A 15,166-nucleotide genomic window follows, 5' to 3' on the forward strand; every position below is an offset into this window, starting at 1 on the left:
GGACTTCTATCATATATAGAAGTTCATATACAAGAGTGATCTTGTGGGCAGTCAGTTAATTTTGAAACAGTGTATCACCATGAGAACAGAGTGGAGGAGAAGACAATTAACTATTTTGAGAGATACTGGTTGAAATAATAGATTTTTGTGTCAGACTGGATAATGATGGAAGTGATGATGAGCAGGCAGAGAATGAAAGAAAATAGAACTTTTCCAAGACTGCTTATCTCAAGCAATTGAAAGAAAGTTCAGTGAGAGTAATACAGTGAGGGGAAAAAACTAGATAGAAAAATGCTGTTAGAGAAGTAAATTTTTGTAATTAAAGCTTGAGTGAAGGACAAGCTACAGTGATGAAAATGTCTCTATCAACATTGATTGTGTAACCAGGATGTGACAAAGATTGACAGATATTCTGGAATTACGTGAATTTGATTATCAATTTATTTCATTACAAGCACATGATGATGATTCTCTTCAAATAAAAATTCCATTGTGTCATAAACACACACATAAAAATTGGAAAAATATACAATAATCCTAAAGTTCCCATATAGTAAAACGAGCCACTTATTTCTAAACTGTCAACCCCTTCCTTTTTCCTTCCCTCTGTCCCTCCTTCCTTCCATCCTTTCCACTTTTCCTTCCTCCCTACCATCCATTCTTCTTTTCCTACCTTTTTTCCTCTCTTATGCACTTCATTCTACTTTGTAAACATGTATTAAGGTTTTGCTTTGTGAATACAGTCCTTGACCTCTAGGGGCTCACAATCTAGTGAGGACACAAATATATAAACACATAATTATAGTCAAGTATTAAATAACTTGAAGAGATGTGGACTAGATCCTGTGGGAGGAAACTCTTAATTCTTTCCCTAGGGAGATTAAACAAGTCTTTCCTGAGCAAGTGATGTTTGAGCCAAGTTTTGAAGTATGAATAAGTTCATCAGTTAGAAAAGGGATAGAATGAAAGAAACCAAACCAGGAAAGAATATTATATAAGTCAAGGGATGCAATCATGTTGTGGAAAGGGTGCATGCATACTAAGTCACTTCAGTCGTGTCCAACTACTTGTGACCATATGGACTGTACCCTCCAGGCTCTTCTGTCCAAGGGATTCTCCAAGCAAGAATACTGGAGTGGGTTGCCGTGTCCTCCTCTAGGGGATCTTCCTGACACAGGGATAGAACCTGTGTCCCTTACATCTACTGCCTTGATAGGTAGGTTCTTTACCACTAGTGCCAGTACTACTATAACATTTTTGTCTTCCCAAAGCATGGAATACTTTCAGAGGAAGGATGAGAGATGACAGTGAAATGGTAGACAGAGGGCAGATCATAAGGAACCTTTAGAGTTTGAACATCATAAAGCTTCTCTGGATTTCTTGCAAAAGTTCAAGCAGGGAACTTCTATGATCAAGTTCGAACAATAAAATGATAAGTCTAGATACCAAGTAGACTATATTTTCAAAGACGATGAGGCTAGAGTTGGAGATATGAGGTAAGTAATATTGAAAAAACAATGAGGGAGAGGGTGGGAAGATTGGGGAGAATGGCATTGAAACATGTAAAATATCATGTATGAAATGAGTTGCCAGTCCAGGTTCGATGCACGATACTGGATGCTTGGGGCTGGTGCACTGGGACGACCCAGAGGGATGGAATGGGGAGGGAGGAGGGAGGAGGGTTCAGGATGGGGAACACATGTATACCTGTGGCGGATTCATTTTGATATTTGGCAAATCTAATACAGTTATGTAAAGTTTAAAAATAAAATAAAATTTAAAAAAATAATAAAATAAAAAAAAAGAAAAAAAAAAAAAGAAAAAACAATGAGAAACACAAATTCAATCAATTACAACAAAGCCTAACATGATTTTGTGAGTGGAAGAGGGACTTGACAAAGTGATTCTAAGTATATTTTTAAATATAAGTGTGTGAAATATGAATTATTTACAAGGATACTCATTGATAGATGGCAACTTAGGCTGAAAAATATGCTACAAAGATAAACTAGTCAGTATTTTTTTGGCATTTGATTAGATTGACAGATCATTAGAACAAATCAGTCAATCCAGAAAGAATATGCAATTATGATTTGGTTTGTGTAAGTTCTTTTATCTGGAGTAGGAAATGACAACCCACTCCAGTATTCTTGCCTGGGAAATCACATGGATAGAGGAGCCCATTGGCTTCAGATCAAGGGGTCAAAAAAGAGTCAGATACAACTTAGTGACTAAAACAAGTTATTTGATATTAGAGGTTCACAGAAAGGCACATTATAAAATAAAGAATTCTGATTCCAGAAGATAGATAAGACACATAGCTGGGCCTTTTGTCTGTCTTAAACTCCAACACAACCGAAGAATCAAAATGAAAAAAAGAAATGCATGTATAACACAGAAGGGAACAAGAGCTGAAGACTCTTATTGAGAAGAGAAAATACTCAAAATTTTTAAAAGATTGAAAACCAAAGGGGGCAGAACGAGAGATAGCACAAAGAGAGAAAATTGCATTCTGGAATGTGCTGCAAAAGAGTCTGCAAAGGACATGAGAGCCAGTCTGTACTGTGAAAGCTTTGAGACATTTATAGTTGGAGTTAGAAAGCATAATGCAGAATGTAATTGAGCAATAGGGCTATCACAAGAAGGATGCTTCACTTAAGGTCTAACCCATCTCTCACAATGTGCACCCCCCCCCTACACACACACATGTAAAGAATTGGGAAAGTTTTCATTTATTCCGATAAAAAATTTATCATCTTTTCACTCAAGAGATTAAACCTATAATTGGAGAAAGATACAGTTTCACTATTCTAGGAGAAATGGAGTCAAGTCTTCAAATAAAGTGAAGGAAGTGCTTTTCAATCTAGAATTCTATACCCAGACAAGCTATTCTCAACAGAGTAAGAGAGAAAGATAGACCTACCCATGTGCTTACTGCCCTTACCACACTCCCCGCCCCCAAATAAAAGTATGTGCTCAGTTGCTCAGTCATGGCTGACTTTTTGTAACCCCATGGACTGTTGCCCACCAGGCTCCTCAGTCCATGGAATTTTTCCAGGCAAGAATGCTGGAGTGGGTTGCCACTTCCTTCTCCAAATAAAGGTATAAACTGAGATTAAGTATGAATACTGGAAGATGCATTAAAGGAAACAATAATTATGATATCACTTCAGCAGGTATAGAGAAAAATGAGTCCTTCTTAAAACAAGTGGAAGGAGTCTGGGGGGTGGGGGGAACAAAACAGGTGTGTGTGAGTGTGTGGTGGAGGTGATTGATGAGCACCAGAGAATTCTGAGCTTAGCATTGTTTTCTGCATAGGGCCATTATTTGATAGGTGGTTTTGGGGTGATAAGAAAAATCAAATTTATACAAAAATAGCTTATTGGTTTTAAGGTTATTTCCACATATATTGGGCTTTCCTAGTGGCTCAGTGGTAAGGAATTGGCCAGCAGTGCAGGAAACAGGAGAGACATGGGATTGATCCCTGATCTGGGAAGACCCCCTGGAGGAGGGCATGGCAACCCACTCCAGTATTCTTGCCTGGAATAGTTCATGGACAGGGGAATCTGGTGGGCTACAATCTGTAGTATTGCAAAGAGTCAGACACAACTGAAGTGACTGAGCATGCCACATATATCAATTTATGTGATTCTTACAATAAATCTGATACTTAAATATTTTCAACACTTCATGTGGTCTACCAAATATCATGATGTAATATCCTGTGAATTGATGAAGCATTATAATGCATATTTAGTTCTGAAAGGTGTCCAACTAGTTAATATGAAGTCATGCTATTTTCCAATAGATCAAATCTTACTCAAATGTTTCTTATAGTTGCTAACAACTTTGCCAACTCTTGTTTGTTTTTAGTTTAGTTTCTGAGAATTGCCTGGTGGTCCAGTGGTTAGGACTCAGCACTTCCACTGCAGGGGTGACTAAATTCAATTCCTGGTCAGGGAACTAAGATCCCACAAGCCACGTAGCATGACCCAAAAATAATAATAGCGTTTTAGTTTCTTTTTAGGAAGTTGCAATAATAATATATCTTTCTTATTTATTGTGTTTGTGCTTAGTTGCTCAGTTGTGCACAACATTTTGCAACCCCATGGACTCTAGCCTGCCAGGCTTCTCCATGGAGTTTCTCAAGCAAGAAATGTGGAGTGGGTTGCTCTTTCCTTTTCCAGAGGATATTCCTGACCCAGGAGTCAAATCCACATCTCCTGCAGCTCCTGCATTGGCAGGAGGATTCTTTACCACTGGGAAGAAGAGCCACAAGGAAAGCCCCTTCTCACTTATTAGGTTTCATCAAATGGCACAAGGTGTGGTTTATTCACTAAGATTCATAGTTCTATTTTATTGGCTTCATGCCACAAATCATGTATTTAGTGATTTCTTTCCAAGGCATTTGCCAAGACAGTGAACCAGCACCACTTTCTTTTCCAGATCATCACTGACACAAATCCACTCAAATAAATTAGTAATTTGAACTTAGCTGGCTCATCTAATTAGCTAGATGACATACCAATGCATGATGTAACTGATGGCCACTATTAAAAAATTATGAAGAAGCATTATTTTCATCTTAACAGTTTTTTTTTTTTTTTTTCCAGAAGCTAGCTTCCCTTTATCTTGCTTCCCTTGTTGACTTCTGGCAAATGGGGGTATATGCTGGTTGCACATGAACTCTCTAGACTATGATTGATGAATAGAGGCTGCAGATATTGAGAAGCACATTATGCAATTTATCTAAATATGATGGCTTCTACCTTGTCTTATTTTACCATATATTTGTTACCATTAGTTTTTTTTTTTAAATTTTTATTTTTATTTTTTAATTTTATTTTTATTATACTTTATTTTATTTGTTTAATCAACAAAGTACGTATATAAAATAGTATTTTACCTCTGGCTTCTCTTTGATGTGATGTGTGTGTGTGTGTGTGTGTGTGTGTGTGTGTGTGTGTGATGTTGACTTTCTTGTGTGTTTCACTTTTTTAAAAATTGTACTTTTTAATTTGTAAAGTAAAAGTTTGTGGAATTTTGCATATACTATGTATTTCAGAACTATTTTACCCCATTTTTTTAGCGGAAAAGTCAAGGCAAATCTTGCCTGGAAAATCCCATGGACAGAGGGGCCTGGTAGGCTGCAGTCCATGGGGTCGCTAAGAGTCGGACACAACTGAGCGACTTCACTTTCACTTTTCACTTTCATGCATTGGAGAAGGAAATGGCAGCCCACTCCAGTGTTCTTGCCTGGAGAATCCCAGGGACAGGGGAGCCTGGTGGGCTGCCGTCTATGGGGTCACACAGAGTCGGACACGACTGAAGCGACTTAGTAGCAGCAGCAGCAGCAGCAGCAAGGCAAATTTTTAGAAACTGATTAATGCAGAACTTCAGTCTTAGGAAGTTATGCATTTGCCCAATAGACAAGTTCTTTAAGTCCTTTACTTGGCAAAAGTAAAGGTCTTTTACTAGTCCTTTTGGCTAGTAAATGTAATTTGATTTCATATTAACTTTATTATTTAATAATTGCTTAAAGATTTGAAAAGCATATATTATATACCAAGCAATTTAACATTCCATGCATATGTACATGACAAATTTTAAAGATTTTTTATCACACTTTGAACACTGCAATTTTCAATATTTTAAGCCAAAAAAGTAGTTTGAGATGCCATTCATCATCACTTGTGAATTTAACAAATTTCATGATTGTGAGGCCAAAAATATTGAAGTAGATTCTTTCTCACAGAATGTATAGAAGATGGAAGCTATAACAATATATAATATTATTTGGGAGTATACTTAAAATATGTTAGCAAGAGACCACTGAAATATATTATGCATTTTATACATGTCAGGTGGACAATTTAATAGAATTTATTTAACTGGGGATTAGTACAAAAATTCTTTCTGGATGATAAATGAGTAGAATGGAAAAATATGTCACATTCTTACTTCGTAATTTTTAAGCAATTCAGTAGCTGTTTATTGACTGTGTAATATTTATAGAATAACTACCTATGGGAAAACAGCTTACAGAGTATATAAAATGAGTTGAAACATCCCTTGCTTCATTTGCTTTTATTGTTCAGTTACCAGAGATTGTACACTGAAGTGGTCTTCTCTCTGTTTTAAGTGTGTTCATTATTTAGATGAATTTTAACACACAAATTACTGATTTGAAGCCTTCAAAATAAAGCATTTGTTCTTACTAGTATTAGGTACATTTCTCTATTTCTTTATATGGTATATTTTTACCCTTCAAAAAGCATAAATTCATGCGATGGATTTTGTATGCTGAGGAAATGAGCTACATGGTAATAAAAACTAGAATACTTCTAACTATCTGTGCTCAAAATGCAGAGATAACTACATTTGTACTTATTGAAGCATGTAAGATATTATGAATTTGATAAGACAGACGAAAAAGAGAGAGAGCAAACAAAAGATTGACAAGAAATTATAAAAATATATATGGGACTGTTACTAGCATTATGTTAGTTTTTAAATGAAATATTCCCTAAACCTCTCCCCAAAACACAATGTTAGGGAAATATCATTTAAATTAATTCACAGGAGCTATGCAGAATTGATAGAATATTCCAATTAGTCTGACTTTTTTCACCTTCATTCTCTACACATAAAAAGACACATAGCCACTTAATAATGTTCTTGATTTTTGTTATACCTGTATACTAGACAATAAAAATAAATTATTAAAATTTTTATTAAAAATAACTATAAATCTTTAATTTTATGGGAAAAAGTTCTGAAGAATATTAAACGTTTCATTAAATCAATATCTTAGTGCTAACTTCATGAAAATAATTCCTGACTTAATGAAATAAGGGTGTATTAAGCAGAAGATAGTCTGCACACAACCGTCATTAAAATAAGGTTTAAAGATCCATCATACAATACGTGTTTGTTTTTATTTTCTTCATTTCTGTATTTTAGTAGTTGCACAATTTGTATATATTGTCTACATTTACAGTCATTTGAAATTTGTAAAAGAGGAATAATGATCTTAAATTGCTTAATTTTAATTAATTTCATTTTTTTCTGTAGTACTAATCCATTCAACTCTCTTCTTAATAGGGTCATTTTCAATATTCATTCGTAATTTTATTTTCCCAATGTGTAAGCTACTTCTTATTAAAGTACATTATGCAAATGGGGATTATGCTTGCTCTTTCATTTCTCTAGGGCCCTGTCCAATAATTAGATGTTCTGTTACACTATGCAGTCCTCATATAAGTTAAAAAGAGGTACCATTTTTTCCTAAGGAGTTTTAAAATGTGAAGATTTGGGTATATTCAATTAACAAAATGTAACCTATCATAAGCATTTTTGTTTCTGACCTATTTCCATTTGTGAGATTATATTGAGTTTAAATTCCAAGGAAAATGAGTGATCTTAGAAGAAATGCTTCATCTCAGTTGGGTACTCATTAACACTGACCCAATTATGCAAATTCATTGTTAGAGGAGTAACCTCTGTGGGAGAAAAAAAAAAATTTTGCTGAGCAAAACTCTGTACCACTAGACACTGTGCTTCCATTTTCAAGGTTTGTCCTTTCATAGTTTACACTGTAACTGTTTCTTATCATTGTTTCCTACCAAAAATCTTCAAAGAATTCATATTATTATATTACTTTTCCCATGTTTTCTTCAGAATTCATAATCTCTGCTTTTTCTCAGGCTAGCAATGCTAACAAAGAACAATTTATGCATGAAGAAATACTTTTTCTAAATTTTGGGGTATAAGGAATTAAAATCCTGTGTAAAAATATGTACGATAGGAAATGGCTGATATATTTTACAATATCAAAGAAATGAAACAAATTCCTACAATCTAGTCAAGCTAGACTTCGATAGTGATAGTCAAGTTTATCTTAGTCAAGATAAAACATAGTTAGGAAATATGACAATTTTTTTACAACAGCAATGGCTAAAATTTATTTCTTTTTCATTATATATAATGAGAAACATATATATATATATAAATTAATATATATATGTTTGTTAAAGGAATACATGGATATGCTCAAAATAAGACGTGCAGAGTCAGCTGTGTATTTTTAGTGACAATGACTGATGACTAATACAGTCTATTCCATAACTATACTTCTGTAAGTATGTAGTTGTTCTGACTATATAAGTACTATTAAGTTCACTGTGCAGTCATGTGGTAAGAGATAACTTCTCTATAGCTGCAATGATAGGATATCTGTACAACTTCAAAAAGAATGCTCAAATAGATGCACATACTTTTTTAAAGTTTCAATTCACGTGAAGGGAAATGGAGTTAGCTTTAAATATCTCTACGTTCCCCTAATATGTGGGGAGGAGAGAGAGGGAAGAAGCACAGTGTAGCTATGACAAATATGTCCTTCAGGAAATCAGATTTTGCACCAGGTGGTAATTTGCATGTGTAACTATGGAAAGAAAACCAGTTTACCCACTAGAGCAGGCCAGATCTCTTTCTGTCTCAAAGTTTCAGTGAAGAGACTTTTTTGAGAAGATGAACCAAGAAGGCTATAAAGGGAAAAAAAAAAAAAAAGTAGGAAAGTACCTGGGAAGTGAAGATTCATTTTCAATTTAAAACATTTTTGAGGAGATGAGAAATTTTATTATTTCTAAATATGTGGAGTATAATCAATGTATAAGTTAGCAATTCTGAAGAAAGCATAATCTAGTAATTATAGTAATTTAATATTCCTGAGACATCCAAGAGGATTTGCAGTTGGCTGTTATTACAGATGTCTTTTCTTTTAAATTTTAATTTTTACATTCATTCATTTTTTTCAGTGTTTAACAAAAATGTCCACTCATAGATTAAGAGCTCTGAACTAATTATTTAGGCTCCTGAAGAAGAAAAGAAGATCAGATTAATATCAAAAGACACATCTTTTGATACTAGGAAAAAGTCAGTAAGAAAAGCTGTTGATATATGTCTGTTGGAAAGCATGAGGGATCAGAAGTGAGGGACCTGAAGCATAAGAATGTGTCTCCTTTGGAAAGGTAACATTTAAGCTGAAATTCAGCAGCATGGTCATGGTCTTTGGAAACCTGAGAAATGAGGGGAAAATATAGGATATTTTGGTGGTAAGAGGGAAAAACATAGGTACTAAGAATAAAGAAGTACATAACCATAGCTGAAGTCTTCAGATAGGGTTACAATCCTCTAAAAAATATTAAACAGAATCTACAGTTTCCTATCCAGTAATTTTCACTGGCTTAGGTATAGAAAGTGGCTGTTTTGATTTTTCAGAAATTGACATTTTGCAGAAAAAAGACAGTGGAAAAACACAGCCTTTAATAAATGGAGATGTGTGGAGAGTAGAGGTTGAGAGGTTGTTAAGATGCTAGAAATGAGGAGAAGGTACAGGTGGAATAGCCAAATACAGCGGGCACTGAAGAGAAGGAATTTTTTTTTTTTTTTTTGCTATGCCTAGAAAAATAACTACCTGAAAGTGGCAAAGGAGACCTGAGAAAAAGAGGGCATCGTCATCAAAATCTAAGGCTTATGGAGTATGAAAGAACTGAATCAACTCTATTTGAGAAAGTTACCAGAGAAGCTGAGTCTTTAAGGAGATGATGAGGTGCAGTCATACATCTCAGGAAAAGTAGAGAAGGAGAGGAAGAATTCTATAATGAGGCTGAGGGTATGAGAGAATTCATGGATAGTGTAGGAGTTTGGAAGTAACAGTGGAAAGAAGAAAGCACCACCCCCTCCCCCAAAACAAAACAAAACAAAAAAACACTCAAGAGCATGAGGATCTGATAATAGGTATGGGAAACTGAGGAGGAGGTAACTGCATTTTGACTATGGACACAGACCGATAAAGATGAGAGGCCAATTGGTTGACTTTTCTGAAGGTTATGGGCTGGCCATTCAAATAAGATCCTGGTTAGAGTAGGAACTGATAAAATTACTCCAATGACTATAGTCATTGTCAGTGTTCAAAAAGACCTCTGTGAAGCATACTCTTCTCTCATATACCAGATGAAACCTTCTGCACTTTGCCTAAAGCATGGTAGGCTAATCTGGATAACTTTCAAGTTAAGAATTACAAAAGGTGCAAAAGGACTCTTAAAATTCTTATTTTACTATTGATTAGGACTACCACATATTGAATTCTGGATATATGTTAGGTGTGAAATGAACTGAGTAGCTAATTATTTGTGTTCTTATATTCTGTGTCAACATGACATAGAGATTCTCCCATCTTAAAAGATGTGACAGGTTATGCAAGTACAAATATATAAAGATAAACCAAAGAACCTGACCTTATTTTAATACCTTAAAAATAAGAATGTTCTGTGTCAAGAGAGCCTCTTCTGGCCCATTTGATTTTCTTAATGTTAATTGTAACATTTCAGAATAAGAATTCTGAAAGCATATTTGAAACCTTCAATTGATAACTGAGATCACAGAAGCAACCTAACCTCTAAATGATTCCCATCTGTAAAACCAAAAAGAAGAGATCAATATATCCCATGAGAAGTCTTGAATTACTCTTGATGGTTTTTTGGTTAAGTAAACCATAGTAAAGTAAATCAAATACCTTAAGTATTTGATTTCATAGATGATTATTAGATTGAGAGGACCCTGAATTCAACTTATCAAGTATGAATGTGGAAGCTCTGTGGAATTACTCTGCTAATTTATGGATATATGCATATAGCACAGTCTACGATTTGACCTTTTTAAGAGCAGAGTGGATTATGCATTGCTCCTGGGGAAAATATTACAAAAAATTATACTTCTGGTGGACAATTATGCAAATATTAGGGCAGGATTTGGTATTCTGAATCAACTTATCTTAATCAAATATTCTTCCAGCTATTCTCTCTAGAGTTATTAGACTCCAACTGGACAGAATTCTAGAATGATAATATTATAAAAAAGAATTCAGTGAGTATTTGTAACCAGTTCATTCCTCACCTTGAAGTCATATGAACAACATAATGTTCTGATCTGGGCAAATGTAAAGCACAGTAGTCTTCCACTGACTTATTTTGTAGTTTAGTTTGGTGAAAATAAAATTAAAGCACTACCTTTAAAATGTATTTTGATTATTTTTTATTCTGCTGACTCATAAGTACCACTTAAAACATATTGCTAGTGGGTCAAAATAGTCTGTCTTTCTGTTACCCACAACTCTGGAAATCAAATCAGTTTCAAATTCAGATTACTTGGATGGTAGCAAATAATGATTTTTTTTTAATTCCTATCTTAAAAGACAAAAACAAAAACTTTACACTCTCAAAGTCACAGAAGGTTACTTTTGCTGTTATTATTAACTCTGCAAAATTCTCATTCATTCATTTAACAATTCACTGAGTAGCATCTATAGTGTGGTTTTTATGTTTTCTGGCTTTCATGCAGTGGCACTAAGAATAGATTTAGATAGGAATTTATCACTTTAGAACGTCTACCTCATAGATGGAAAAAAAACTAAAAATATTAATCATTGATATTAGCCACTTGTTCAAGAAGTTGAGTAAAGTTTGCACTGAGACTTACCCTACAAGCTGTGCTGTGCTTAGTCACTCAGTTGTGTCTGACTCTTTGTGACCCCATGGACTGTAACCCGCCAGACTCCTCTGTCCATGGGGATTCTCCAGGAAAGAACACTGGAGTGGGTTGCCATGCCCTTCTCCAAGGTATTCCCAAACCAAGGATCGAACCCAGGTCTCTCGCATTGCAGGCAGATTCATTACCACCTGAGTCACCAGGGAAGACTCTTAGACAATAAGAAGTTGTGGCTTTGTTTAAAGTAGACCAGGTGCTTCCTTCTCTGGTTAGCGTGACTGTCTGCAGATATATGTGCTCCATAAGGAAGCAGTCTTCTCATTCCAAATCTTCTGTGAGCAAGGTTTTAACAGGGCCATTAATAATCTACCATGATTCAGCTATCCCACTTCTGGGTATTTATCCAAAGAATATGAAAACCACTAATCTTAAAAGATATATGCATCCTATATTCAAGCAATATTATTTATAATAACCAAGATGTGGAAACAGCCTAAGTGGCCATCCATGGATGAATGGATAAAACAGATGTGGTATACAAATACAGTGGGATACTGCTCAACTATCAAAAAGTTGAATTCTTACCATTTGCAACAACATGGATGGACCTTCAGGATATTATGTCAAGTGAAATAAGTCAGATGAAGCAAGATTAATATCATATTATTTCATTCTTATGTGGAACATAAAAATAAATAAATAAACAAAAAATAACAAAACAAATGAACAAACAAAGCAGACACATAGATACAGAGAAGAATAAGGGTAACCAGAAAGGACATAGCAGGGGATAGGCAAAATGGGTGGAGAAGGCAATGGCAACCCACTCCAGTACTCTTGCCTGGAAAATCCCATGGACGGAGGGGCCTGGTAGGCTGCAGTCCATGGGGTCGCTAAGAGTCGGACACGACTGAGCGACTTCACTTTCACTTTTCACTTTCATGCATTGGAGAAGGAAATGGCAGCCCACTCCAGTGTTCTTGCCTGGAGAATCCCAGGGACGGGGAGACTGGTGGGCTGCCGTCTATGGGGTCGCACAGAGTCGAATACGACTGAAGCGACTTAGCAGTAGCAGCAGGCAAAATGGGTAAAGGTGATAAACTTTATGGTGATGGATGGAAACCAAATTTTGGGGATAGACATGTTGTAATCTATACAGAAGTAGACATATAATGTCATATAGATGAAACATATGTTACTAACCAGTGTTATCTCAATAAAAAATAAATATTAAATAAATAAATATCTCAGCAACTGTTCACATGTGAAGTTTATACCTGCTGAGGTGTATTAATTATAAGAGCTCAGTTCAGTTCAGTTCAGTCTCTCAGCCATGTTCGACTCATTGCAACTCCATGAATCACAGCACGCCAAGCCTCCCTGTCCATCACCAACTCCCGGAGTTCACTCAGACTCACGTCCATCGAGTCAGTGATGCCATCCAGCCATCTCATCCTCTGTCGTCCCCTTCTCCTCCTGCCCCCAATCCCTCCCAGCATCAGGGTCTTTTCCAATGAGTTAACTCTTCACATGAGGTAGCCAAAGTATTGGAGTTTCAGCTTCAGCATCAGTCCTTCCAATAAACACCTAGGACTGATCTCCTTTAGGATGGTCTGGTTGGACCTCCTTGCAGTCCAAGGGATGCTCAAGAGTCTTCTCCATCACCACAGTTCAAAAGCATCAATTCTTCGGCACTCAGCTTTCTTCACAGTCCAACTTTCACATCCATACATGACCACTGGAAAAACCATAGCCTTGACTAGATGGACGTTTGTTGTCAAAGTAATATCTCTGCTTTTTAATATGCTGTCTAGGTTAGTCATAACCTTCCTTCCAGGGAGTAAGCATCTTTTAATTTCATGGCTGCAATCATCTGCGGTGATTTTGGAGCCCAAAAGACAATCAAATTGGGCCCAGCCAACTACACACAGTCCTGTATACATCAAAAGTAATACTGCATACATTATGGTGGTTTTTTTAATCAGGTAAATAAATCAGGATGGAGCTACATGGATTTGACTATTTTTAATTAGCCTCTTTTATTAACTGGTGTCAAAATAGCCAAATTTCTGTGTTTCTTCCCATGTTAGGTTTTGAGATAGCTCCAAAATGTGAGATCACTTTAGAACACACAATGTTAAAGGTCAAAAAGGGAGACAGTTTATGAAATTAATTCTGTGAGCACTATAGAATAGAGTTAGTATATAAATCTAGCATGGATAGTCTACTGAAATTGGTAGTATTCTTAACTTTTAAAAAATTGATTATAAGAATTGATTTGATTTTGGTCAACAGATTTTCCACATGACATATGATCTTGCCAGCGCTGTGGTGAGAATTTTTAACCTCATTGGCATGATGCTGCTCCTGTGCCACTGGGATGGCTGTCTGCAGTTCCTGGTACCACTGTTGCAGGACTTCCCACCAGATTGCTGGGTGTCTCTAAATGAGATGGTTGTAAGTAATTCATATGACTTTATACTGTGTTTTCTACATTTTGCCAAAAAAGTTCTAAATATTTATGTTAGAATGATCTAATTATCCTCCTTAACTGGTAAGATAAAATTTTGCTCCTGTGGATATAAAATCAGATGTTATGTTCCTGTTTCTACAACTAAATTTTATTTACAGGAAATGTTCTGCACGGCAGGGGTGGAGTGGTGGTGTATATGTTATAGCATCTATTTTTAGATCTTACTCTGTGTATATTGAGACATTTTATTTCAAAGGTACACATCCAAACACACACACACACACACACACACCTAAATCATAGTCCGATGTTCTTTTAAAAATGCCTATTACTTAGAATAACTTCTCCCTTTCAACATGATTTTAACGTTTACTGTGCTCAAGACATGCAATTTTAGGTGTGGTTAAACATGAAGACGTGTTACATGAGTATGAATGCAAATGAGATATGTATGACATGCAATGCTATTTCAGAGTGTACTTCCATCTAGTGAAAGTATCTGAAAAGATATCCCTTTAAACGTTACCATAGAAAGATGTAAATATAAAATAAAATCTGTGAAATAGAAGTTTGATTTCCAAAGTTAAGTGTACTTAACTTTATTTTAATTTAAAGAGCATACATTTTGATACAAATGCATAATTCTGCACTCACAAAGAACTGAAACAATGATGAATATTTTTAGCATATATATTCACAAAGATTCTCCTTTGTGTTTTCTCCTTAAGATCTCATATTTTCCTTTTATATTATATTACATTTAATAAAGTATTAGTTAACTGTGCATTAGAATTGCCTTCTCTTATGTTTCACATTTTATAAGAGGCAAATTTTATGAGACTTTCACAAAATTTTAACTTTGACATAAGTCAAATACCCTCCTCTTTCCCAGACTGTTCTATTAACCATTGTTTATTATTGTGCAAATGACACGGACATCTTAATATACATTTTTATCTCCTAATAACTGAAGCTCAGGCTTTGTGTTTGAGGGCTAGAGGGGTTTATAGCATGTGTTAAGAAGAATGTCTTTTCTTCTATCTTTTTCCTTATTCTATGTGTTATTCCTTATGTGTTTTCCTCCCTACTTTCTTCCCTCCCTTCCTTGCTCCATTCTTTATTCTTTTCACTCTTTTCTTTGAGACT

The 15,166-nt window shown here is 35.4% G+C and overlaps 1 protein-coding gene across 1 annotated transcript in view; it reads left to right on the forward strand.

The window, feature by feature from the left end:
- Positions 1-15,166, forward strand: part of HCN1 (hyperpolarization activated cyclic nucleotide gated potassium channel 1) — a 435,721-nt gene that overhangs the window by 222,076 nt on the left and 198,479 nt on the right. Inside the window, exon 3 of the mRNA XM_006067715.4 lies at positions 13,843-14,004. Coding sequence (XP_006067777.1) covers positions 13,843-14,004 — 162 coding nt within the window. The remainder of the gene's footprint in view (positions 1-13,842; positions 14,005-15,166) is intronic.

This window comes from Bubalus bubalis, chromosome 19 (genome assembly GCF_019923935.1).
Source record: "Bubalus bubalis isolate 160015118507 breed Murrah chromosome 19, NDDB_SH_1, whole genome shotgun sequence".
NCBI classification, from domain to species: domain Eukaryota; kingdom Metazoa; phylum Chordata; class Mammalia; order Artiodactyla; family Bovidae; genus Bubalus; species Bubalus bubalis.